We start from the raw sequence: 27,763 nt of genomic DNA, 5'->3' as shown, positions 1-27,763 counted from the left end.
AGGATGCCTTCTTGGTAGGACTAACTGTGAGGAAATGAGTGCAGAGTGGTATACAGTAGGTGCCAAATAAACGATGGGCTGATACCAGGCAGTGTTGGGCGGAGGTTAGGGCAGTGGCCGCCCGGCCTATGCCTGGGGGGAGCTGTTCTTTCAGCACCAGCAGGTCTCAGTGTGTTTGTTTTCTCCTTGACCGAAGAGCTGAGTTGACCAATATGCAGGGAGAAATAGGAAGTGAGATTTGCCTGGAAACCCCCACTTCATCAGCAGTGCAGAAATGCATCTTCAGATTCATCCAGGCACAGCCCACCCTTCCAGGCTTGTCCCAAGTCCCGGGCCTTTTAGGATCCTTCAGGAATGAGCAGGGGATGGCCCCACATGTCCTTCAGCTTTGCACACCTCTCCCCAGCCAGACTGCAAGCCGCTCGGAGCAGGAGTGGGCTGGGGCTATTCAAACCCTCTTGTGTTCCCCAAGGGGCCAGCATGGTCTGGCGTGTGGTGGGCGTCCCTGGCTTGTCCACTACCCACAGCTGGTTAGTTGGTTCACTGATGCATTCAAAAACCTTGTTGAGGCCGAGCATGATGGCTCAAGCCTGTAGTCCCAGCACTTTGGGAGGCTGAGCTGGAAGATCACTAGAGCCCAGGAGTTCAAGACCAACCTGGATGACATGGTGAAACCCTGTCTCTCCAAAAAAAGGCAAAAAATTAGCTGGGCATGGTAGCACGTACCTGTAGTCCCAGCTACTTGGAAGGCTGTGGCGGGAGGATTGCTTGAGCCCAGGAGTTTCAGACCAGTCTGGGCAACATAGAAAGACCCTGTCTGTACAAAAAATTTAAAAATTAGCCAGTTGTAGTGGCTCATGCCTGTAGTCCCAGCTACTTTGGAGGCTGAGATGGGAGGATCACCTGAGCCTAGGAGATTGAGGTTACAGTGAGCCATGATTGTGCCACTGCATTCCAGCCTGGGTGACAGAGGGAGACCTTGTCTCAGGAGGTGGGGTGGGGAAGAATGAGTAATGCTAGATGCTGGATGGGCAGAAACCACAGGTGTCCATGACAGGACAGGACAAGCCTCGGAGGTTGCAGCATGTAAGTGGGCTCTTCAGGATGAATAGGAGTTTTCCAGGGTGAGGGAAGGACATTGAAGAAAGAGGCCATTGGGGGGTGAAGTGCAGGGACCCAGGGCAGGGTCTGGTGAGGCTGCAACACAGGCTGGGCGTGGAGAGGATACTGAGCCTGGTCCCAACGAGTCCCGAGCACACCCAACCACTGTTCCATGGGCTCTATGGCACCATTAAGGGCTTTTAAACTGAGGGTTTAAAAGCAATTAAACCGTCTGGATTTGGGCTCCAGAGGGAAGAAAATAAAGGGACAGAAGCTACTTTTGAGGCTGCCATCATAGTTATCAAGGGAGTTGCTTTCTTGGGATTCCAAGGATAGGGCTGCAGGCAGGCTGGAGCTGTAGGTGCCTCATGGGGTTGGGGCTGCCCTTCACCTCCTGGACTGTGGGAGTTGCCTGTGGACATCAGGCCCCTAGACCTACAAACCCTTCAGGGCACTCTCTTATGCAATGAGATCAAAATAAGGAAATTTAGGCCGGGCGCTGTGGCTCACGCCTGTAATCCCAGCAATTTGGGAGGCTGAGGCGGGTGGGTCATCTGAGGTCAAGAGTTCAAGACCAGCCTGGCCAAGATGGTGAAACCCTGTCTCTACTAAAAATGCAAAATTAACTGGACATGGTGGTGCATGCCTGTAATCCCAGCTACTTAAGAGGCTGAGGCACGAGAATTGCTTGAATCCGGGAGGCAGAGGGTGCAGTGAGCTGAGATCACACCACTGCACTCTAGCCTGCTGGGCGACAGAGTGAGACTCCATCTCAGAAAAAAAAAAAAAAAGAAAGAAAGAAATTTAGCTTTAAAAAGGAAGGAAATTCTGGCACACGCGGCAGCCTGGATGAACCACAAGGACATTCATTATGCTAAATGAAATCAGCCCCAAGGGGACAAATACTGTATGATTCCACTTATCTGAGGTCCCTGGAGGAGTCCAATCCATAGAGACAGGAAGTGGAGTGGTGGCTGCCAGAGGCAGGTGGGGGTGGGTAGGGAATGGAGAATTAGTGTTTAATAGGGACAGGGTTTCAGTTTTGCAAGATAAAAAGAGTTCTGGAGATGGATGGTGGTGACGGTGGTATAAGAAGATGAATGTGGGGCTGGGTGCAGTGGCTCACGCCTGTAATCCCAGCACTTTGGAAGGCCGAGGCAGGCGGACCACCTGAGGTAGGGAGTTCAAGACCAGACTGACCAATGTGGAGAAACCCCATCTCTACTAAAATTACAAAATTAGCCAGGCCTGGTGGTGCATGCCTGTAATCCCAGCTACTCAGGAGACTGAGGCAGGAGAATCGCTTGAACCCAGGAGGTGGAGGTTGTGGTGAGCTGAGATTGCCCATCGCACTCCAGCCTGGGCAACAGAGTGAGACTCCATCTCTCACACACACAACACACACACACACACACACAAAAGAAGGTGAATGTACTTAATGACAGCAAATTGTATGCTTAAAAATGGTTAGGATAGTACATTTGATGTGTGTTTTACCACAGTGAAAAAAATTATTCTAAAAATACCTAGCCAGAAATGGTAACGTGGGCAGGTCATTTGTTAAATGTGAGAGAGGAGATGGGGGGAAAAGGAAATTTAACATTGATGCAAAATTATGATCAAATTATCTTAGCCTGTTCACGCTACTCTTATAAAATGCCATAGTACTGTTCAGGCATAAAAAGAGTGATATTCTGGCTGGGCACAGTGGCTCATGCCTGTAATCCTAGCACTTTGGGAGGCTGAGGCAGGTGGATCAGGAGTTCGAGACCATCCTGGCCAATATGGTGAAACCCCGTCTCTACAAAAAATACAAAAATTAGCCGGGTGTGGTGGCGGGTGCCTGTAGTCCCAGCTACTCGGGAGGCTGAGGCAGGAGAATTGCTTGAACCTTGGAAGCAGAGGTTGCAGTGAGCCGAGATTGCACCATTGCACTCCAGCCTGGCAAGAGAGTGAGACTCCGTCTAAAAAAAAAAAAGACTGAGATTCTGTCATTTGCAGCAACATGGATGAAACTGGAGATCATTCTATTAAGTGAAATAAGCCAGGCACAGAAAGACAAACATTGCATGTTCTCACTTATTTGTGGGATCAAAAAATCAAAACAATTGAACTCTTGGACATAGAGAGTAGAAGGATGGTTACCAGAGGCTGGGAAGGGGAGTGGGCAGGTTGGGGGGAGGTTGGGATGGTTAAGGGGTACCCAAAAATAGTTAGTATGAATAAGACCTAATATTTGATAGCAAGCAGGGTGACAATAGTTAATAATTTAATAATAATAATTTTTTGAGACAGAGTCTCACTCTATTGCCCAGGCTAGAGTACAGCTGTGTGATCTCGGCTCACTGCAACCTTTGCCTCCCAGGCTCAAGTGATTCTCCTTCCTCAGCGTCCCGAGTAGCTGGGGTTATAGGTGTGCACCACTGCGCCCAGCTAATTTTTCTATTTTTAGTAGAGATGGGTTTTTCCATGTTGGCTCAGCTCACTGCAACCATCTTTTGTACAAAAGAATACAAAAACTAGTTAGGCATGGTGGTGAAACCCTGTAGTCCCAGCTGCTCTGGAGGCCAAGGTGGGAGGATCACCTGAGCTTGGGAGATGGAGGCTGTGTGAGCCGTGACTGTGCCACTACACTTTAGCCTAGACTAGGTGGCTTATAAACCACAGAAATTTATAGAACCTAAAAAGAATTTTGGAAAGAAAAAACACAAAAATGTATTTCCTACAATTCTGGAGGCTGGAAGTCAAGATCAAAGTGTCAGTACAGTCAGATTTGTTCCCAGGTGGTAGATGGCAGACTTCTTATAGACTTGGCAGTAAGAGCTCTCTGGCCTCTTCTTCTAGGGGCACTAATCCCATTTGTGAGGGCTCCACCCTCATGACCTTGTCATTTTCCAGAGGCCCCGCCTCCTAATACTATCACATTGAGGAGTGAGGATTTCAACATGTGGATTTCTTTTTTTTTTTTCAGTGAGACGGAGTCTCGCTCTTGTCACTCAGGCCGGAGTGCAGTGGCGCGATCTTGGCTCACTGCAACCTCTGCCCCCCAGGTTCAAGTGATTCTCCTGCCTCAGCCTCCCGAGTAGCTGGTACTACAGGCATGTGCGCCACCACGTCCAGCTAATTTTTGTATTTTTAGTAGAGATGGGGATCCCCCCCAAGGCTGGTCTCTAACTCCTGGCCTCAGGTGATCTGCCTGCCTCAGTCTACCAAAGTGCTGGGATGACAGGTGTGAGCTACCACACCCGGCCTCAACATGTGGATTTTGAGATGATGCCAACATGCAGTTCATAGCACTTGTATAGAGTTTGATATGGTTTGGATCTGTGTCTCTGCCCCAATCTCCTATTCAGTTGTAATCCCCGATGTTGGATGTGGGGCATGGTGGGAGCTGATTGGATCATGGGGGCGGTTTCTCATGAATGGTTTAGCAGCATCCCCCTTGGTTGAGATAGTGAATGAGTTCTTGTGAGATCTGGTCGTTAAAAAGTGTGTAGTGGCCGAGCGCGGTGGCTCATGCCTGTAATCCCAGCACTTTGGGAGGCTGAGGTGGGTGGATCACCAGGTCAGGAGATCGAGACCATCCTGGCTAACACGGTGAAACCCTGTCTCTACTAAAAATACAAAAAATTAGCCAGGTGTGGAAGCACTCCCTGTAATCCCAGATACTCAGGAGGCTGAGGCAGGAAAATCGCTTGAACCTGGGAGGTGGAGTTTTCAGTGAGCTGATATCGCACCACTGCACTCCAGCCTGGGCAACAGAGCAAAATTCTGTCTCAAAAAAAAAAAAAAAAAAAAAAAAAAAAGGCCAGGCGCAGTGGCTCACACCTGTAATCACAACACTTTGGGAGGCCGGGACAGGCAGATCACCAGGTCAGGAGATTGAGACCATCCTGGCTAACATGGTGAAACCCCGTCTCTACTAAAAATACAAAAAAGTAGCTGGGCCTGGAGGCATGCGCCTGTAATCCCAGATGCTCGGGAGGCTAAGGCAGGAGAATCGCTTGAACCTGGGAGGTGGAGGTTGCAGTGAGCTGAGATCCCACCGCTGCACTCCAGCCTGTGCAACAGAGCGAGACCCTGTCTCAAAAAAAAAAAAAAAGTGCGTAGCACCCCTCTTCCTTCTCTCCCTTCCTCCTGCTCCCATGTAAGACACCTGCTCCCCCTTTGCTTTCTGCCATGATTGGGAACTTCCTGAGTCTTCCCCAGAAGCAGAAGCCGCCATGCTTCCTGTACAGCCTGCAGAATCATGAACCAACTAAACCGCTTTTCTCTTTCTTTTTTCTTTTGTTTGAGACGGAGTCTTGCTCTGTCACCCAGGCTGGAGTGCAGTGGCGCCATCTCAGCTTACTGCAAACTCCACCTCCCGAGTTCAAGCGATTCTCCTGCCTCAGCCTCTGGAGTAGCTGAGATTACAAGCATGCACCACCACACCAAGCTAATTTTTGTATTTTCAGTACAGATGGGGTTTCACCAATTTGGCCACGTTGGTCTTGAACTCCTGACCTCAGGTGATCGGCCCATCTCGGTCTCCCAAAGTGTTGGGATTACAGGTATGAGCCACCACACCCAGCCTAAACTCCTTTTCTTTATGAATTACCCAGTCTCAGGTATTTCTTTCTAGTAGTGTGGCACGAGCCTGTACTCCCAGCTACTGGGGAGGATCCGTTGAGCCCAGGAATTCGAGGCTGCAGTGAGCTATGATTGCACCACTGCACTCCAGCTTGGGCAACAGAACCAGACCCTGTCTCTAAAAATAAGAAGAAAGAAAGGCCAGGAGGATTATAGGCCATATGGTGTACTTCACCTTACTGGGAGATATCTGGTAGACCTGCCACCCGTGGTGCTAGGTTGATCCATGAGGGCTCTAAGGTAACCCCTGGGATGAGAGATACTGAGGTCCTTTTCAGCATCCTGTTACTCAGCAGCCTCTCACCTGGTGGTCTTAGCATCCATTGGTTATCATTGTCTGAATCCTTTGTTTCACTCGCGGTTGCAATTTTATGCTTTTTCAAGATCCTCCCTTAGTGAAGACTCTGCACCCCCACTTCCCTTCAGCATCACTGGACTCAGCTTTTTAAAGTACTTGGATTTTCATTATTATCTTAGATAAAGCCAAGGTTTCATTTCTTTCAGAGAAAGGCCGCAGAGGGAAACAAATTGATCCATCCATGTTTGGAGCATGGCTATTCTTAGGATGGGGGGATGGTGTTTCGACTCTGTGAAGCTCCTGGGATTGTGTGCACGGGGTGGGGTGTGCGTGTGTGTGCGCGTATGTGTGCATGTGTGTGCATGCGTGTGTGGGTGTGTGCGTGTGTGTGCATGTGTGCAGGTGTGCGCGCGTGTGTGCGCGCGTGTGTGGGTGTGTGTGCGTGTGCGTGCGTGCGTGTGCGTGTGCGCATTTTGCCCCAGAGAGGTGTACGTCTCCAGAGGAATCTTCTCTGAGCAGGCAGCTGCGTTACATAGGAATGAATGCTGAATTCTGGTCTTTGGGAAAGGAGTTGGGCTGGAAACTGGCTTGTACCAATTTCCGAGCTCTCTGCTTTGGAATTTTCACTCCTCTGTCCTGGAGGAAAGAAGGAAAGAGGCCGGGTGCGGTGGCTCACGCCTGTAATCCCAGCACTCTTTGAGGCCAAGGCGGGAGGATCACTTGAGCTCAGGAGCTCAAGACCAGCCTGGGCAACATGATGAATCCCCATCTCCACTAAAAATACAAAAATTAGTCAGGTGTGTTGGTGCACACCTGTAATCCCAGCTACTTAGGAGGCTGAGGCAGGAGAATCGTTTGAACCCTGGAGGCGGAGGCTGTAGTGAGCCAAGATTGCGCCACTGCATGCCAGCCTGGGTGGCAGAGTGAGATCTCCAAAGGAAAGGAAGGGAGAAAGGGGAGGGAAGGGCTGGGTGAGGCGGCTCATGCCTGTAATCCCAGCACTTTGAGAGGCCAAGGTAGGTGGATCACGAGGTCAGGAGTTCAAGAACAGCCTGGCCAACATGGTGAAACCCCGTCGCTACTAAAATATACAAATTAGCTGGGCATGGTGGTGGCACCTGTAGTCCCAGCCACTCCGGAGGCTGAGGCAGGAGAATTGCTTGAACCCGGGAGGCAGAGGTTGCAGTGAGCCGAGATCACGCCACTGCACTCCAGCCTGGGTGACAGAGCAAGACTGTCTCAAAAAAAAAAAAGAAAGAAAGGGGAGGGAAAGAAAGAGAGAGAGGAAGAAGAAGAAGAAGAAAGAGGAAGAGGAGGAAGAAGGAAGAAAAAGAAGAGGGAAAGAAGAAGGAGAAGGAAAGAGAGAAAAAGAAAAAAGAAGTGTGTTGGTGTCCAGAAGAAGGGGTGGGGGGGAGGAGGAGGAAGAAGAAGAAAAAGAAGGAGAGGGAGAGGGAGAGGGAGAGGTAAGAAAAGAAGAAAAAGAAGAAAGAGCATCCTGGCTAACATGGTGAAACCCCGTCTCTGCTAAAAATACAAAAAAAAGTAGCCAGGCATGGTGGCGGGCGCCTGTAGTCCCAGCTATTCAGGAGGCTGAGGCAGGAGAATGGTGTGAACCTGGGAGGCGGAGCTTGTAGTGAGCCGAGATCGCGCCACTTCACTCCAGCCTGGGCGACAGAGCAAGACTCTGTCTCAAAAAAAAAAAAAAAAAAAAAAAAAAAAGAAGAAGAAGAAGAAGAAGAAAGAGAAAAAAGAAAAAAGGAATGTGTTGGTGTTCAGGACTGAAAAGACCAGAAGTAGCAGGGTTCAGCAGGACCCAGAGAGACTGTCTCTCTGCTATTCTGGGCTCTGCGATGGCACACTGGACCCATGGCCACTGGCCGGGCTGGACTATTCTGGTGGAGAATGGCCATTCCAAGGCCTCCTCGATCTTCCACCAGTCCTTTCGCAGGAATAGTAGGAGTGCTGAGAGGGTTGAAAAACGGAGAGCATCAGCCACTCCGGAGCCTGCTCCACAGATCCAGCGTGGGGTGAGCTGGCCCAGGTCATGCCTCTTGGCTCCAGCAGGAGGGTGGGCTCACCCCTGGCTCCCCTCATCTCTGGAACTAGACCCACCTTTGCTCCCTCCAAGTGAGCCCAGGGCTAAAGTTTCCCTGGGGCCAGGGGAGGGATGGGAAGGATTTGCTAATTTCCTTCAGAATAGATTCCAATTTTTTTTTCTTGCTCTGTTGCCCAGGCTGAAGTGTGGTGGTTCGATCATAGCTCACTGCAGCCTCGAACTCCTGGGCTCAAGCGATCCTCCCTCCTCAGCCTCCCCAGTAGCTGGGACTACAGGTGTGTGCCACCATACCCAGCTAATTTTTACATTTTTTGTAGAGAGGGAGTGTTGGATGTGGTAGTGTGCACCTGTAGTCCCCAGCTACTTGGGAGGCTGAGGTGGGAAGATTGCTTGAGCTAAAGAGTTCAAGACCAGCGTGAGCAACATAGTGAGACCTCATCTCTACAAAAAATAAAGAGAAAATTAGTTGGGGGTGGTGGCGTGCACCTATACTCCCAGCTACTCAGGAGGTTGAGGTGGGAGGATCACTTGAGCCCAGGAGTTTGAGGCTGCAGTGAGCTGTGATCGTGCCACTGCACTCTAGCCTGAGTGACAGAGCAAGATCCTGTCTCAAAAAATAAAGTAAAATAAAATAATCAGTCAACAACAGTGATTTGTCTTCAAGCTGCCCTCCTCTTCGGCTCTCAAGGCAGTTTGTGAAGTGTCTAGGATAGGGATTTTCCAGAAGGGCTACAAGCTCAGGGAGGTTAAGTACCATTTCCTGGGTTGCACAGCCAGGGCTGGACTGCAGGGCTAACATGCTGGCTACTGGTCTCCATATCTAGAGGTTTTCTGTGGCCACAGTGTGAGTGCTCAGCCTAAACCCTCCCCCTGCCCTTTGACACAAGCTAGGTAATGGGCACTGCTAGGGGACATCAGGGTAGAGCAGTTGGGTCTGTCTTCTCTTCTGTGAAATGGGTAGGGTGTGAGTTGAAAAGGGCAGGACTGACTGGGCACGGTGGCGCATGCCTGTAATCTCAGCACTTTGGGAGGCTGAGGCGGGTGGATCACGAGGTTGGGAGATGGAGATCATCCTCATCAACATGGTGAAACCCCGTGTTTACTAAAAATACAGAAAAAAGGCCAGGCGCGGTGGCTCATGCCTGTAATCCCAGTACTTTGGGAGGCTGAGGCAGGCGGATCACAAGGTCAGGAGTTTGAGACCAGCCTGGCCAACATGGTGAAACTCCATCTCTACTAAAAATACAAAAAATTAGCGGGGCGTGGTGGCAGGCGCCTGTAATCTCAGCTACGCAGGAGACTGAGGCAGGAGAATCGCTTGAACCCAGGAGGTGGAGGTTGCAATGAGCTGAGATTGCGCCACTGCACTCCAGCCTGGGTGACAGTGAGAGACTCTGTCTCAAAAAAAAAAAAAGAAAAAAAGAAAAGGGCAGGACCTCCTGAAGTGTACTCCAACTATCTAAGGGGTCACTGGCTGGGATGGAGTTAGGACAGAAGTATAGACAGGATGGGGCCTGGCGCGGTGGCTCATCCTGTAATCCCAGCACTTTGGGAGGCTGAGGTGGGTGGATCACTTGAGGTCAGAAGTTCAAGACCAGCCTGACTAACATGGCGAAACCCTGTCTCTACTAAAAAACAAACAAAAAAGCCGGGTGAGGTGGTGGCACGTGTCTGTAATCCCAGCTACTTGGGAGGCGGAGGCAGGAGAATCGCTTGAACCCGGGAGGCAGAGGTTGCAATGAGCTGAGATAGCACCATCGCACTCCAGCCTGGGCAACAAGAGCAAAACTCTGTCTCAAAAAAAAAAAGAGGTATAGACAGGATGAAAAGTGTAATGGGAATTAGAAATGTCCTCCTAGGGCCGGGTGTATGGCTCATGCCTGTAATCCCAGCACTTTGAGAGGTTGAGGCAGGAGGATAGCTTGAGGCCAGGAGTTCAAGACCAGCCTGGGCAACACAGTGAGGCTCCATTTCTAATTAATTAAAAAAAATTTTTAATTAAAAAAATAGAAATGTCCTCCCAGGCAGGGCCAGGTGGCTCACACCTGTAATCCCAGCACTTTGGGAGGCCAAGGCGGGAGAATCACATGAGGCCAGGTATTCGAGAACAGCCTGGGCAACATGGCAAGACCCCCCCCCATCTCTACAGAAAAAATAAAAATAAAAAATAAGACCAGGCATGGTGGCTCATGCCTGTAATCCCAGCACTTTGGGAGGTCAAGGCAGTGGATCATCTGAGGTCAGGAGTTCAAGATCAGCCTGGCCAACATGGCAAAACACTGTCTCTACTAAAAATACAAAAATTAGCTGGGCATGGTGGCACGTGCCTGTAGTCCCAGCTACTCGGGAGGCTGAGGCAGGAGGATCACTTGAACCCAGGCGGTGGAGGCTGCAGTGAGCTGAGATCATGCCACAGCACTTCAGCTTGGGCAACAGGGCGAGACTTCATCTCAAAAATATATAAATAAATAAATGACCTCCCACCAGCACCAGGAATGTTGCACCACAAATGTATCTTTAAAGTGTCCTTTGGCATGCAGATTATTTTGTCACCTCAAGGACTCTTTAAAGATACATTTGTGGTGCAACCTTCCTGGTGCTATTAAGAAGATATTTATTAATTTCTTTATTTGAGTCAGGGACACCAGACCCCCGTGACATGCAATTTACCTACATAACAAACCTGCACATGTACCCCTGAACCTAAAACAGCAGTTTAAAAAAGTATAAAGAAAAATAATAATAAAATGCAGTATTCCACTGTTTAAAAAAAGTGTCTTTTTTTTTTTTTTGAGACAGGTTCTCACTCTGTCGTCCAGGCTGGAGTGCGGTGGTGCCATCTCGGCTCACTGTAACCTCCGCCTCCCAGGTTCAAGCGATTCTCTTGCCTCAGCCTCCTGAGTAGCTGGGATTACAGGCACCCGCCACCATGCCCGGCTTATTTTTGTATTTTTAGTAGAGACAGGGTTTCGCCATGTTGGCCAGGCTGGTCTTGAATTCCTGGCCCCAAGTGATCCACCTGCCTCGGCCTCCCAAAGTGCTGGGATTACAGGCGCGAGCCACCGCGCCCAGTCATTAGTGTCCTTTTTCTGCTATTGCCTGAAAACTTACCAACTCTCAAAGTAAGGCTGCCTCTGACCTGCCAACCTGGGACACTCTGATTGGCTGCTGGTGATGTCACAGGAATCTCTGGGAGATGATTGGTGGGTGAGAGCCCCTAGGTCAGGTGGAAGGAGGGCTTGATGGTTAGGGCTGGTGTCTGTGGCATGTTCACAGAGGCCGACCCAGGAGCTAGCTGAGGACGAACAGGTGGCTAAGGGGCCCCCATCTTTGTTGGGGCGACCCCTCCTCCTAACCCCACTCACAGCAGCCAGCGATGACCATGGCCCCTTCTCACTCGATAGCATCTGGGAGCCTCCTGAGGCTGGGAGATGGTCCTAGCTTTGGAGATACGGACCCTTCTCATCCCATAGAGGAAGAGATTTCCCGGGGAGCCACAGGGTGGGCGCCAAGGCTGGGAGCTGGTCTCAGATCTGTCGGGTCAGTACCCCCAGGCCCAGGGGGCCGTTCACATGGGATGCCACGCACAGTGCACCTGAGTGCTGTCTCCTGCAGATCATGCCAGAGTCCCGCGCCTCTGGCACGAGATGCAAGCCCGGGCCCCTTCCACCCCTTGCTCAGTTTCCCCTTCCTGTTCCCATCACTGTCTGCCCCAGGATTTTATTTCATGACCATTCCCAGGTGGCACCGGCCCAAGGACTGTTTCCCAAAGACTGAGCCAAGATATCGCCGGCCTTTCAGGAGGAGCCTTGAATTCATGAATGGACACAAAGAAGCGGCCAGGGCCAAGCGGAGAGGGGGAGAGAGGCTTAGCACTGCCGGGGCCAACTTGGCCCTGCGTGGTCCCTTGCCTCTGTGGGACAGACGGACAGAACCCCCTTTGTGTAGCAGCCCGGGCAAATCTCTCTAGTCCTCTGTCCAAGGGACTCAGGGTCGCCACTGACAGGCACCAGCCCAGCCTGGGAGGGGTGGCTGCAGCCGCGTTCCCGGGCCCAGGCTCATTCATGAAAGGGGTCAGGCTTCTTTTTGGGGGCCGTAGACCCCAGCTGGGTCAGGCCAGAGAGAGAGAGGGAGGAATTGCAGAAGCTGAGCTCTGAGACTGGGCCTGGCTCCTGCCAGACTTCGGAGGAGGGAGCCAGGGGAGCTAGGGTGTGCCGGACCCTGCACCCAGGTCAGGATGCTCAACATGCCAGGCCTCAGGAACCCCTTCACACCCCATTAGTCAGTCCTCACTACCGTCAAGGGCAGCCACTCTCCTGGCTTCATCGGACCTTCAACAGACCTGCGCTGCCTCTTCTTGAAATTTATAGAAATAGATTGGGCCAGGTGCGGTGGCTCACGCCTGTAACGCCAGCGCTTTGGGAGGCCACGGCGGATGGATTGCTTGAGGTCAGGAGTTCGAGACCAGCCTGGCCAACATGGCAAAACCCCGTCTCTAGTAAAAATACAAAAAAAATTAGCCAGTGTGGTTCTGTACAACTGTAGTCCCACCTACTCAGGAGGCTGAGGCAGGAGATTGCTTGAACCTGGAAGGCAGAGGTTGCAGTGAGCCAAGATTGTGCTCCAGCCTGGGCAACAGCGCAGGACTCCATCTCAAAAAAGAAAGAAAGAAAGAAAGAAAGAAAGAAAGAAAGAAAGAAAGAAAGAAAGAAAGAAAGAAAGAAAGAAAGAAAGAAAGAAAGAAAGAAAGAAAGAAAGAAAGAAAGAAAGAAAGAAAGAAAGAAAGAAAGAAAGAGAAGGAAAGAAAGAAAGAAAGAAAAGAAATAGATTGGAAGTGTGTGCACTGCCATTTGACATTTGTCTGCAGTCTGCAGAGTGTCCTTATTTCTTCTGAAAGCTGTAATTCATTAATTCTCATTACTATCTAGTGTTCCATTGTATGAATATTTCTATGCTAATTCTACCATGGTGGGCATTTGGGTAGTTTCCAAGACTTTTTTTGTTTTCTGAGACAAGGTCTCTCTCTGTCGCCCAGGCTGGAGTGCAGTGACATGATCATAGCTCACTGTTGCCTCAAATTCCTGGGTTCAAGCTATTCTCCCACCTCAGCCTCCTGGGCAGCTGAGCCCACAGGTACACACCACCAAACCTGGCTAATTTTTAAGTTTTTTTTTGTAGAGAAAGGGTCTTGCTATGTTGCCCAGGCTTGTCTTGAACTCCTGGCCTCAAGCAGTCCTCCTGCCTTCCTAGTGCTGGGATTACAGGCACGAGCCACCGGGCCCAGCCTCCAGGATTCCTTTTACCTAGCACCTCTCCTCCTCAACTTTGTTTTTTTTGGGTTTTTTTTTGAGACGGAGTCTCGCCCTGTCACCCAGGCTGGAGTGCAGTGGCACGATCTCAGCTGACTGCAACCTCCATCTCTCTAGTTCAAGTGATTCTCCTGCCTCAGTCTCCCGAGTAGCTGGGATTACAAGTGCCCACCACCATGCTCAGCTAATTGTTTTGTATTTTTAGTAGAGATGGGGTTTCACCATGTTGGCCAGGCTGGTCTCCAACTCCCAACCTCAGGTAATCCACCCACCCCAACCTCCCAAAGTGAGTGCTGGGATTACAGACATGAGCCATCGAGCCCAGCCACCCCTCCCCAACTTTGATGCAGCTTGTTTGATGTCATCTGGCCTTGAGTGTTGATTTCAAAACTTGACTTTATTTAAAATGTTTTTTATTTGATAGGATTTTAAAAAGATCACTGAGGTAGTACATGAACATTGTAGCTGGTCAAGTAACACACAAATATAAATAAAATAACATTTCTCATGCCTGTCTCCCCCAGTCTCTCCTCTGCTACAGCCAAAGGTTGACTTTGCTTTCTTTCATACCTTCTGCCTTTCCAAGTCGACAACCTGGCCTTGTCCCTTGCTGTGTTTCAAATGTTTGTCTCTTCGAAAACTTATTCTGAAACTTAATCCCCATTGTAACAGTATTAAGAGGGTGGGAAATTTGACTGTGGTACTGGAGGGGTGGGACCTTTGGGAGGTGATTAGGATTAGCTGCAGTCTTGAGGGTGAGGCATTAGTGGCTTTAGAGAGGAGAAAAAGAGACTCGAGTTAGCACATACAGGCCCCTCACCACGGGATGCCCCACACTGCCTCGGGATTCTACAGCATCCTCAGCAGCAAGAAGGCCCCCACCAGACACAGTCCCTAGACCCTGGACTTCCCAGCCTAAAGAGCTGTAAGAAATTAAATTGTTGGGCCGGGCGTGGTGGCTCATGCCTGTAATCCCAGCACTTTGGGAGGCTGAGGTGGGCGGATCACGAGGTCAGGAGTTTGAGACCAGCCTGACTAACATGGCAAAACCCCGTCTCTACTAAAAATACAAAAATTAGCCTGGCATAGTCGTGGGCACCTGTAATCCCAGCTATGGGGGAGGCTGAGGCAGGAGAATCTCTTGAACCGGGAGGTGGAGGTTGCAGTGAGCTGAGATCGTGCCATTGCACTCCAGCCTGGGCAACAAGAGCAAAACTCCATCTCAAAAAAAAAAAAAAGAAAGAAAGAAAGAAAAAAAGAAAAAAAAAAAGAAAAAGAAATTAAATTGTTTTCTTAGGACCAAGTGATGTGGCTCATGCCTGTAATCTCAGTGCTTTGGGAGGCCAAAGGAGGCGGACTGCTTGAGGCCAGGAGTTTGAGACCAGCCTGGGCAATAATAGTGAGACCCCATCTCTACCAAAAAATGTTTAAAAATTAGCTGGATGTAGTGACGCACACCTGTAGTCCTAGCTACTCGAGAGGCTGAGGCAGGGTGGGATCACTTGAGCCCTGGAGTTTGAGACCAGCCTGGGCAACATGGCGAGATTCTGTCTCTACAAAAAATTAAAAATTAGCTGGGTATGGTGGTGCATGCCTGCAGTCCCAGTTACTTGGGAGGCTGAAGCAGGAACATCACTTGAATCCAGGAGTTGGAGGCTGCAACAAACTATGATTGTGCCAGTGCGTTTCAGCGTGAATGACAGGGCGAGAACCTGTCATTATTTTCTCTAAAAAACAAAACAGCAAAAAATAATTTATAATTTATAATAATTTCCCTTTCTTTCTTCCTTCCTTCCTTTCTTCCTTTCTTTCTTTCTCTCTTTCTTTTTCTTTCTTTTTTTCTTTTTGTGACAGAGTCTCTCTCTGTTGCCCAGGCTGGAGCACAGTAGTGCAATCCCGGCTCACTGCAACCTCCACCTCCCGGATTCAAGTGATTCTGCTGCCTCAGCCTCTCAAGTAGCTGGGATTACAGGTGCGCGCCACTGTGCCTGGCTAATTTTTGTATTTTTAGTAGAGACGGGGTTTCGCCATGTTGGCCAAGCTGGTCTCGAACCCCTGACCTCAGGTGATCCACCCGCCTCAGCCTCCCAAAGTGCTGGATTGCAGGCATGAGCCACCATGCCCGGCCCACAATAATTTCTTTATAAATTACCCAGTCTCAGGTATTCCAGCAGAAGATGGACTAAGATACCCTTTAAAGACTGTGTGGGCTGGGCATGGTGGCTCACGCCTGTAATTCCAGCACTTTGGGAGGCCGAGGCAGGTGGATCACTTGAGGTCAGGAGTTTGAGACCATCCTGACCAACATGGTGAAACCCCGTCTCTACTAAAAATAAAAAAAATTAGCCAGGTGTAGTGGCAAACACCTGTCATCCCAGCTACTTGGGAGGCTGAGGGAAGAGAATTGCTTGAACCCGGGAGGCGGAAGTTGCATTGAGCTGAGATCGCGCCATTGCACTCCAGCCTGGGTAACACACTGAGACTTTGTCTCAAAAAAATAAAATAAAATATTCTGTGGCAAACATTTCCTGTATAATTTTAGCATTTTTTAGGCTGGTTGTGATGGCTCATGCCTGCAATTCCAGCTCTTTGGGAGGCTGAGGCAGGAGGATTGCTTTAGCCCATGAGTTCAAAACCAGCCTGAGCAACACAGTGAAACCCCATCTCTACAAAATAAATTAGTAATGAAATAAAAATAACACTTTTATTGTAGTTACATGAGTAAAATTTGAATACAATCTTATAAAGATTCAAACAACACAAATCAAATGAAAGACTCTTTATCTCCCACCCAATCCTAAAAATTAAAAAAATAAGGGAGGGGGGCAAAGTCTTCTGTGACCAGCACCCCCAAACTCACCAATCTCCCTGTTTTCTTTCAAGTCTATTTCTATGCATTTATGTTTCTAAAATGTTGGGGTGTGTGTGTGTTTTACACCAATGAAATCATGTTGTGTATATAATTTTATTACTTGATTTTTTCATTTGATTTTGATGAACATCTTTGCATTGTATGTGGTTACACTTTACATTTTTTTTTCCTTTTTTTTTTTTTTGAGACAGAGTTTCATTCTCATCACCCAGACTGGAGTGCAGTGTCACGATCTCAGCTCATAGCAACTTCTGCCTCCCGGGTTCAAGTGATTTTCCTGCCTCAGCCTCCCGAGTAGCTGAGATTACAGGTGCCCACCACCACGCCTGCCTAGTTTTTGTATTTTTAGTAGAGATGGGGTTTCACCATGTTGGACAGGCTGGTCTCGAACTCCTGACCTCAGGTGATCTGCTTGCCTCGGCCTCCCAAAGTGCTGGGATTGCAGGCATGAGCCATCGCGCCCGGCCCAAAATTTTTTATTTTGAAATAATTATAAATGCACAGGTAGTTGCAAGAATGGTAGAAAGATCCTGAGAATCCTTTCTCCAATTTCCCTAGTGGAACATCTTACATAATTCAAGTACAGGGTCCAAAGCAAGAAACTGACATTGGAACCACTCCACAATGCCAAGCATCATGGCCTAGCACCATCAACGTATACAAATTTTTTTGGTTTTTTTTTTTTTGAGACAGGGTCTTGCTCTGTTATTCAGGCTGGAGTGCAGTGGCTCAATCATGGCTCGCTGCAGCCTCAACCTCCCTGGGCTCCAGTGATCCTCCCACCTCAGCCTCCTGAGTAGTTGGGAGTATAGATGCATGCCACCACGTCTGGCTAATTTTTTAATTTTTTTGTGGAAATAAGGTCTCACTGTCTCTGCCCATTTTTTAAATGCTAAAAAAAAAAAAAAAAAAAGAAACTTCTAAACATGCCAATATCCAGGCTTTACCCCAGACCGAATAAACTGAAATCTCTGAGTGTGGAGCCCAGTCGTCCGTATTTTATTATTTTTTGAGACAGGGTCTCACTCTGTGGCCCAGGCTGGAGTGCAGTGGCACGATCATAGCTCACTGCAGCGTCGACCTCCTGGCTCATATGATCCTCTCGCCTCACCCTCTGAAGTAGCTGGGACTACAGTCGTGCCCCACCACGTATAGCTAGTTTTTTTTTCTTTTTTTGAGGCAGAGTCTCGCTCTGTCTCCCAGGCTGGAGTGTGGTAGCACGATCTCGGCTCCATGCAACCTCTGCCTCCCGGGTTCAAGAGATTCTCCTGCCTCAGCCTCCTGAGGAGCTGGAATTACAGGTGTGCGCCACCATGCCTGGCTAATTTTTGTATTTTTAGTAGAGATGGGGTTTCACCATGTGGGCCAGGCTGGCTTTGAACTCTTGATCTCAGGTTATCCGCCCGCCTCAGCCTTTCAAAGTGCTGGGATCACAGGCGTGAGCCACCGTGCTCGGCCTTAAACCGTATTCTTTATGACACCTGCTGGCTAGGTAATATTATTCCCGTTTACATACTTGGAAGCTGCAGCCCAGAGACGTTAAGTAATTTTCCCTAGCTCACACAGCGGTCAACTGCCCATGCAGGCATTTTCCGCCCAACAGTGCCAAGCTCCAAAGCCTGTACCTCCTCAAGTTCAGGGTGAGAATTCAACATTCTCTCCTCGTCTCCTGCCAGCATCTGGCTCTGGGTCCCGGCTGAGTTTGGGAGTCCTCCACCAAGCCATGGCCATGTGCTCATGTAAGCAGTAAGGGTTGGCTACAAAATGAGGAGTCTGTTCTCCAGGGAGGAGGAAGAAAAGGCCACTTCCCTCCTTTAGTTTAACCAGCCACGGCCTGCTAGAAACGTCGGCTCTTTCAAGAGAAGTTTCCCACAGCCGAGGCCGCCTCTCTGACTGCCACCTCTGTTCTAACACAGTCTCAATTTTATCTATGCATTTCACTTGTTAAACATGCATCCCTGCCAGGCCCAGTGGCTCACACCTGTAACCCAGCACTTTGGGAATCAGAGGCAGGAGGATTGCTTGAGGCCAGCAGTTTGAGACCAGCCTGGGCAACATGGCAAAACCCTGTCTCTGCTAAAAATCCAAAAAAATTAGTTGGGTGTGGTGGTGGAAGAAATAAAAGCATTGTGGGCCGGGCATAGTGGCTCACGCCTGTAATCCCAGCACTTTGGGAGGCCGAGGTGGGCAGATCACTTGAGGTCAGGAGTTTGAGACCAGCCTGGCCAACATGGCAAAACCTCATCTGTAGTCAAAATTCAAAAATTAGCTGGGCGTGGTGGTGGATGCCTGTAATCCCAGCTACTTGGGAGGCTGAGGCAGGAGAATTGCTTGAACCCGGGAGGGAGAGGTTACAGTGAGTTGAGATTGCACCATTGCACTCCAGCCTAGGAGACTGTCTCAAAAAAAAAAAAAAAAAAAGGCATTGTGGCCGGGCACAGTGTCTCATGCCTGTAATCCCAATACTTTGGGAGGCTGAGGCCAGAGGATCACTTGAGTCCAGGAGTTTGAGAGCAGCCTGGGCAACATATCAAGAGCCTGTCTCTGCAAAAAATTTAAAAATTAACCAGGCATGGTGGTGTGTACCTGTGGTCTCAGCTACTTGGGAGGCTGAGGCAGGAGGAATGATTGGGCCTTGGAATGCGAGGCTGCAGTGAGCTATGATGGCACCACTGCACTCCAGCCAGGGTGATAGACCCTATCTAAAAAAAAAAAAAAATGCATTTATTATCCCTCAACTGGAGAATGAATGAACAAACTCTGGTATGTCCATGCAAAGCAATATTGCTCAGCAGTAAAAAGGAAGGGACGTGCAACACCAGGGAGGAGGAATCTCAGATGCTCCCTGCCCAACAACAAAGCCAGACGGCAAAGGGGATGCAGGAGCAAAGATAGGGATGGAAGAGTCGAGAATAATTACCAGGAAAGATAACGTTACATTTAGGAGGGGCCATTTTCTTTTAGTATAAAACAAATTTACCTTCAATACATTTTGTTTTATTTTGAGACAATCATGCTCTCTCACGCAGGCTGGAGTGCAGTGGCACGATCTTGGCTCACTGTAGCCTTGACCTCCTGGGCTCAAGTGATCCTCTTGCCTCGGCCTCCCAAGCAGCTGGGACGACAGGCACATGCCACCACACCCAGGTAATTTTTTAATATTTTGTAGAGACCGGGTCTTGCTATGTTGCCAAAGCTGGTCTCAAGCGATCCTCTCGCCTCGGCCTCCCAAAGCGCTGGGATTACAGGCGTGAGCTGCCGCGCCCGACCACAATACATTTTAAGAGAAAACAAGTAAATCCCTTTTTGGCATTCAGAGTACAGTTTCTTTTCACTTTCAACTTTATACAACAGATTCTCTTTAAACATAAAAAAAAAAAAGGCTGTAAAACTGTGTGACTCCACATAGGTGACATTTTGGAAAAGGCAAAGCACGGAGACCAGTCCTGTTGGCTCATGCCTGTAATTCCAGTGCTTTGGGAGGCCAAGGCGGGTGGATCACCTGAGGTCAGGAGTTCAAGACCAGCCTGGCCAACATGATGAGACCCCCTGTTTCTACTAAAAATACAAAAATTAGACAGGGGTGGTGGCACATGCCCGTAATCCCAGATACTCAGGAGGCTGAGGCAGGAGAATCACTTGAACCCAAGAGGTGGAAGCTGCAGTGAGCTGAGATCATGCCATTGCACTTCAGTCTGGGCGACAGAGCAAAACTCCTTCTCAAAAAAAAAAAAAAAATGCACCACAGAGGACAGAGGACAGGGCCTTAGCTGACTGGCTGGCACTGGGCAGAGGTTTCAGGTGCAAAGAGGGGACAGGAGAGAATTCTGGGGGATGGTGAATCTGTTATTCACCTTGATGGTGGCGGTGGCAGTTACAGGACTCTCCGTATTTGTCAAAACTCACAAAACTATAGCAAAAAAAGAGGAAATTTTGCTTTATGTAAATTATAAAGCAAATTAAAATATGAATTCACTTTTTCTTAAAATGCCTGACTAGAGGTTTAGGGAGGAAAGAAATGAGGTCGCAAGGAGTTAAAGGGAAAGTGCTCGGGTCTTCAGGGTGGTGGGAACACTGTTTCTTGGTCGTTTGCCCACGGCCCTGTCTCCGGGCCTCCCTCTCCCCTCTCCGCCAGCATTCAATGGCCACAGTGACTGAGAGACAAGGAGAGTCTTGTGGAACTCAGAAATAAATAAATAACTGCCCGCCCCAGGTCGCCACGGCAACCGTGACATCACCCTGGGACCCATGTGGCTGGCACCCTTGGTGGTTTCCTGGTGTTTGTTACAGGAGCAGGGGAAGCCAGGGCTGCAGGCCTGCACCTGGTGGCAGGTAGAGGGAGAGACCTCGGGGAGAATAGGTTTCCCACCTTGGAGACCAGTGCAAACCACACCCTCATAGTTGGTCTCCGGACTCCCTGCCCAGTTGGTGGGAAGCGTAAATTGGCCCGGCCTCCTGGAGGGCTTTTGGGCAGAGTCTCTCTAAATGAATACTGTGAGGCCGGGCACGGTGGCTCATTCCTGTAATCCCAGCACTTTGGGAGGCCAAGGTAGGACGATTGTTTGAGGTCAGGAGTTTGAGACCAGCCTGGGCAACAGAGCAAGACCCAGTCTCTACAAAAAATTAAAAAATTAGCTGGGTGTGGTGGCATGCATCTGTAATCTTAGCTACTCAGGAGGCTGAGGCAGGAGGATTGCTTGAGCCCAGGAGTTTGAGACCAGCCTGAGCAACACAGTGAGACTCTATCTCTACAAAAATTAAAAAGTATTAGCTGGGCATGGTGGAGTGCACCTGAAGAGGGAGGATCCCTGGAGCCCAGGAGTTCAAGCTTGCAGTGAGCTGTGATCACACCACTGCACTCCAGCCTGGGTGACAGAGTGAGACCCTGTTTCAAAAGAAAAAGGTAAAGAGGCCAGACGCAGTGGCTCATGCCTGTAATCCCAACACTTTGGGAGGCTGAGGTGGGAGGATTAACTGAGGTCAGGAGTTTGAGACCAGCCTGGACAACATAGTGAGACCTCACTTCTACAAAAATAAAAATAAAAATAAATTAGCCGGGTGTGGTGGTGTGCACCTGTAGTCCCAGCTACTCGGGAGGCTGAGGTGGGAGGATTGCTCGAGCCCAGGAGGTCGAGGCTGCAGTGAGCTATGATAGTGGGGCCACAGAGCAAGACCCTTTCTCAAAAAAACAAAAACAAAAACCAACAACAAAGGCCGGGCACAGTGGCTCACGCCTGTAATCCCGGCACTTTAGGAGCCAGAGACAAGTGGATCACCTGAGGTCAGGAGTTTGAGACTAGCCTGGCCAACATGGGGAAACCCCATCTCTACTAAAAATACAAAAAATAGCCAGGCCTGGTGGCGGGCGCCTGTAATTCCAGTTACTCAGGAGTCTGAGGCAGGCGAATCACTTGAACCCAGGAGGCGAAGGTTGCAGTCAGCCGAGATCGCGCCACTGCACTCCAGCCTGGGTGATAGAGCAAGACTCGGTCTCAAATTAAAAAGAAATAAAAATAAAGAAAAAAACAAGCACGACATGCACCTGTGTTTTTGTCCGAGGGCTGGAATCACAGGTGACGACACAGCAGTGGCTTACAACAGCAGATATTTCTTCGCATTGCCACAATCTCTGCCTCCACCGTCACATGGCTGTCATCCCCGTGTGTCTCTGTCTTCATTTGATGTTGTCCTCTCTGTGTCTCTTTCGTCTTTTTTTTTTTTTTTTTTTTTTTTTTTTGGAGACAGAGTCTCGCTCTTGTTGCCCAGGCTAGAGTGCAGTGGCACGATCTTGGCTCAGCACAACCTCTGCCTCCCAGGTTCAAGCGATTCTCCTGCCTCAGCCTCCCGAGTAGCTGGAATTACAGTTGCCCACCACTACGCCTGGCTAATTTTTGTATTTTTTTTTAGTAGAGATTGGGTATTGCCGTGTTGGCCAGGCTGGTCTTAAACTCCTGACCTCAGATGATTCTCCCACCTCCGCTTCCCAAAGTGCTGGGATTACAGGTGTGAGCCACCATGCCCGGCCTGTTTTGTCTTTTTAGGGAACCCTACTCATATTGGATGGGGGCCCACCCTACTGCAGTCTGGGCTCTTTTTTTTTTTTTTTTTTGAGATGGAGTCTTGTTCTGTCTCCCAGGCTGGAGTGCAGTGGCGTGATCTTGGCTCACTGCAACCTCCACCTCCTGGGTTCATGCCATTCTCCTGCCTCAGCCTCCAAGTAGCTGGGACTACAGGTGCCCGCCACCATACCCAGCTAATTTTTTTGTATTTTTAGTAGAGATGGGGTTTCACTGTGTTAGCCAGGATGGTCTCGATCTCCTGACCTTGTAATATGCCCGCCTCGGCCTCCCAAAGTGTTGGGATTACAGGCGTGAGCCACCATGCCCGGCCTGTTTTGTCTTTTTAGGGAACCCTACTCATATTGGATGGGGGCCCACCCTACTGCAGTCTGGGCTCTTTTTTTTTTTTTTTTTTGAGATGGAGTCTTGTTCTGTCTCCCAGGCTGGAGTGCAGTGGCGTGATCTTGGCTCACTGCAACCTCCACCTCCTGGGTTCATGCCATTCTCCTGCCTCAGCCTCCAAGTAGCTGGGACTACAGGTGCCTGCCACCACACCCAGCTAATTTTTTTGTATTTTTAGTAGAGATGGGGTTTCACTGTGTTAGCCAGGATGGTCTCGATCTCCTGACCTTGTAATATGCCCGCCTCGGCCTCCCAAAGTGTTGGGATTACAGGCGTGAGCCACCATGCCCGGCCTGTTTTGTCTTTTTAGGGAACCCTACTCATATTGGATGGGGGCCCACCCTACTGCAGTCTGGGCTCTTTTTTTTTTTTTTTTTTTGAGATGGAGTCTTGTTCTGTCTCCCAGGCTGGAGTGCAGTGGCGTGATCTTGGCTCACTGCAACCTCCACCTCCTGGGTTCATGCCATTCTCCTGCCTCAGCCTCCAAGTAGCTGGGACTACAGGTGCCCGCCACCATACCCAGCTAATTTTTTTGTATTTTTAGTAGAGATGGGGTTTCACTGTGTTAGCCAGGATGGTCTCGATCTCCTGACCTTGTAATATGCCCGCCTTGGCCTCCCAAAGTGCTGGGATTACAGGTGTGAGCCACCGCGCCCGGCGCTGGCCTCATTTTAACTAATGAAATCTGCTCCAATCTTGTTCCCAAATGAGGTCCCCTTCTGAATACCAGGAGTTAGGGCTTCGATGTGTGAATGCTGGGAGGACACGGTTCAACCCATATCACTATTTTCGTTGTTATTACTTATTAGTTAATAAGCCAGTCTTGGCTGGGCACAGTGGCTCACGCCTGTAGTCCCAGCACTTTGGGAGGCTGAGGCAGGCAGATCATGAGGTGAGGAGATTGAGACCAACCTGGCCAGCATAGTGAAAACCCGTCTCTACCAAAAATACAAAAATTAGCCGAGTGTGGTGGCGGGCGCCTGTAGTTCCAACTGCTAGGGAGGCTGAGGCAGGATAATCACTTGAACCCGGGAGGCAGAGGTTGCAGTGAGCCAAGACAGCGCCATTGCGCTCCAGCCTGGGTGACAGAGCAAGACTCCGTCTCAAAAAAAAAAAGAGACTCCATGTCAAAAAACAAACAAACAAACAAACAAACATAAGCCAGTCTTGGCCACAGGCAGCTTCCTGGCCCACCTTGAGGAAGGTGGGTGGATGGGCGGCGTGTTCTGGGCTCCTGGGGGGGGCTTCAATGGGGTCCCCAGGGTGGGTCCTCCATGTTCTCTGTGACTGTAATTCCAGTTTTCAGTCTGCCCCTGCAAGGCTGCTGCGGCCGTGGGAGATGGGGGTTGGTGTCTCTCTGGCTTGCTGCAGAAGCCTGGCCCCAGGGGTCTTAGTTTTCTCATCTGTCGAATGGGCTCGGCGTGACCCTGGTGTTGAAGTCACTTGACTGACTGGAATCACGTGACCATGGAGTCCCAGCTGGATGTGGGCAGAGAGCAGTCACCCGAACCTGGAGACCCCTGGACTCACCCAGGCGCCAAGTGTCCCAGGACAAATCACAGTGTCAGTGTCTGGCAGACCCCCCTGCCCAGCTTTCACTCCTGCGCTGCCCATACCAGCATACGTAAAGCCAGCATACACAGTATGCTCCATAAATGAGCCCTGAACTATGCTAGCATACAGCTAGCACACAGAAGGTGCTCAATCAATGCCCCAGGTCTGTACTAGCGTGGAGCCAGCACACAGAAGGTGCTTAATAAATGCTCCATGCGCTGCACTTAGCATGGATCCAGCACACAAAAGGTGCTTAATAAATGCTTCATGAACTATACTTAGCACGGAGCCAACACATCAAAGGTACTTAATAAATGCTCCATGAACTGTACTTAGCATGGAGCCAGCATACAGAAGGGGAGCCAGCACACAGAGGGTGCTTAATAAATGCTCCATGAGCTGCACTTTTCATGGAGCCAGCACACAGAAGGTGCTTAATAAATGCTCCATGAGCTGCACTTACCATGGAGCCAGCACACAGAAGGTGCTCAATGAATGCTTCATGAACTATACTTAGCATGGAGTCAGCACACAGAAGCTGCCTAATAAGTGCTCCATGAGCTGTACTTAGCATGAGGCCAGCATACGGAAGGTGCTCACTGAATGCTCTGTAACTGTACTTAACCTGGATCCAGCATACAGGAGGTGCTTAACAAATGCTTCATGAACTGTACTTAGCATGGAGCCAGCACACAGAAGGTGCTCAGCGAATGTTCCAGGGTCTTGATGAGCGTGGAGCCAGCACACTGGAGATGCTGAATAAATGCTCCATGCACTCCTGATATGACGCCAGCATACAGAAAGTGCCCAATAAATGCTTAGTGACCCATATATACTGCATGGAGTCATTTGTCCTGAACCATACACTCATTTGTTTGGGGGGCAGTCTACAAAGTAACCATCGGACCTGAGGGGAAAGTTTTTGGTGTGTTTAGTGGAGTTTAACCCCATTGGGTGGCTGCTGCTTGGCAACGTCCAGGTGAGCTGATTCCGAGCCTGTGTGGGCCGAAGACATGCACACTGCTGTGGTCCCGGCTGCTGGTCCGACAGCCAGGTGTGTGCAGACCTTAGCCCCAGTTCTTGGATGCCTCTTCTCTGCCCAGCCAACCCTTGTCTGTCTTCCCAGCCTGACTAAGTCCCCGAGCACAGACTTGCGTCAAGGCAGAACCAGACGTCGGAGTCAACCAGGGCTGGGTTGAGTCCCTTCCCACCGGGTGATTTCTTTCCCTCACCTCCCTGCCCTGTAGCTTCTCCATCTGTAAAATGGCCAATAGCTCCACGTGGTGCTCCGGTGAGGATTAAACAGAGGTGATAACGCTTTGAAGATTCTAAAAAGACACCAAAACATCGGGAATTTTTGTTTTGTTTGTTTTGTTTTGGTTTGGTTTTTTTGAGGATGAGTCTCTCTCTGTCACCCAGGCTGGAGTGCAGTGGCACAATCTCGGCTCACTGCAACTTCTGCCTCCCGGGTTCAAGTGATTCTCCTGCCTCAGCCTCCCAAGTAGCTGCGATTACAGGCCTGTGGCACCACGCCTGGCTAATATATATATATTTTTTTGAAATGGAGTCTCACTCTGTCGCCCAGGTTGGAGTGCAATGGTACGATCTTGGCTCACTGCAACCTCCACCTCCCTCAAGCAATTCTTCTGCCTCAGCCTCCCAAGTATCTGGGATTACAGGCACATGCCACCACTCCCAGCTAATTTTTGTATTTTTAGTAGAGATGGGGTTTCACCATGTTGACCAGGCTGGTCTCGAACTCCTGGCCTAAAGTGATCCGCCTGCCTCGGCCTCTTAAAGTGCTGGGATTACGGGCGTGAGCCACTGCCCCTGGCCAGGAACGTTTATTTTTAAGATAAAGTCATGTAGCAATTTCACCTGAGCCCAGCAGAAATAAGTGCACGTGTTCACCAAAAAATATGCACAAAAAAGTTCATGGGCCGAGTTCTCCATAATATCCCCAAACAGGAGTGTCCCCCTGCAGTGGGTTGGAGAAGTCACTTGTGGTCTGTTCACCCAGTGGAATACAATACAGCCATGAAAACTACCAGTTGCTTTGCCGGGCGCGGTGGCTCACGCCTGTAATTCCAGCACTTTGGGAGGCCGAGGCAGGCGGATCACGAGGTCAGGAGTTCGAGACCATCCTGGCTAAAACAGTGAAACCCCGTCTCTACTAAAAATTTAAAAAATCAGCTGGGCATGATGGCGGGCGCCTGCAGTCCCAGCTACTCGAGAGGCTGAGGCAGGAGAATGGCGTGAACCCAGGAGGCGGAGCTTGCAGTGAGCCGAGATCGCACCACTGCACTCCAGCCTGGGAGACAGAGCGAGACTCCGTCTCAAAAAAAAAAGGAAAAAAGAAAACTACCAGTTGCTGTACCCCAAAATGTGGATGAATCTCGCAAAAATCACGTTAAGCAAAAGAAGCCAGACAGAAAACAGCGTGTTCTGCGGGAGTTCATTGAGCAAGTTCAAGAACAGGGGAAACAAGTCCAAGAAGACAACGGCAGAGGGTGGTTTCCCTGGGAAGAGGTACCCATGGGAGGGGGCACTGGGCACTTTCTTGGGGGTGAGGAGTGAGCCGTAGCTCTTCCTGGATGGTGGTTTAGTGGGTCTATGCATCTGTAAAAATCCTTCAAGCTGCCCCCTTGCAGAGCTATATTGTTTGTAAGTTGTACTTAGAGAAAATAAGAAACAGGAAATGAGGCCGGAAGCGGTGGCTCACGCCTGTAATCCCAGCACTTTGGGAAGCCAAGGTGGGAGGATCGCTTGAGCCCAGGAGTTCGGGACCAGCCTGGGCAACGTGATTAAACCCTGTCTCTATAAAAAATACAAAAAAATTTAGCCGGGCATGGTAGATTGTGCCTGTAGTCCCAGCATCTCAGGAGGCTGAGGCGGGAGGATCACGAGCCCAGGAGGTGGAGGCAGCAGTGAGCCATGATTGTACCACTGCACTCCAGCCTGAGAGACAGAGTAAGACCCTGTGTAAAAAAAAAAAAAAAAAAAAAAAAAAGCCCGGACGTGGTATCTTACGCCTGTAATCCCAGCACTTGGGAAGGCTGAGGCGGGCGGATCACCTGAGGTCAGGAGTTTGAGACCAGTCTGGCCAACATGGTGAAACCCCTTCTCTACTAAAAATACAAGAATTAGCCTGGTGTGGTGGCACATGCCCAGCTACTCAGGAGGCTGAGGCAAGAGAATTGCTTGAACTTGGGAGGCAGAGGTTGCAGTGAGCTGAGATCACGCCACTACACTCCAGTCTGTCGACAGAGCGAGACTCCATCTCAAAAAATAAAAATAAAAAAGGTAAATGAAGAGAATGCCATATCTAGCATTTAGTAAAATTTTGTAACAAATACCGCTTTGGGGATTAGGCACAAAATATTGGATAATCCAAAACCATTTAATGATCGGAAAGAGTGAGGGAGGGGAGGAAGAAGAGAGAGGGGGGGGAGATGAAAAAGGGAGAAGGGGAGTGCTCTT

General features: G+C 49.7%; 1 protein-coding gene across 5 annotated transcripts in view; it reads left to right on the top strand.

The window, feature by feature from the left end:
• MMD2 (monocyte to macrophage differentiation associated 2) overlaps positions 1-27,763 on the top strand; it is a 60,700-nt gene that overhangs the window by 6,692 nt on the left and 26,245 nt on the right. Inside the window, exon 2 of one of the 5 annotated variants that reach the window (XM_055114881.2) lies at positions 19,298-19,415. The exons of 3 other annotated variants lie outside the window; for them this stretch is intronic. In XM_055114881.2, coding sequence (XP_054970856.1) covers positions 19,298-19,415 — 118 coding nt within the window. One more of the 5 variants, XM_055114880.2, reaches the window with a different exon arrangement.

Source organism: Pan paniscus, chromosome 6 (genome assembly GCF_029289425.2).
Source record: "Pan paniscus chromosome 6, NHGRI_mPanPan1-v2.0_pri, whole genome shotgun sequence".
Taxonomy (NCBI): Eukaryota; Metazoa; Chordata; class Mammalia; order Primates; family Hominidae; genus Pan; species Pan paniscus.
The sequence above is the reverse complement of the archived record's forward strand: the minus strand, read 5'-3'. Positions and strand labels throughout refer to the sequence as shown.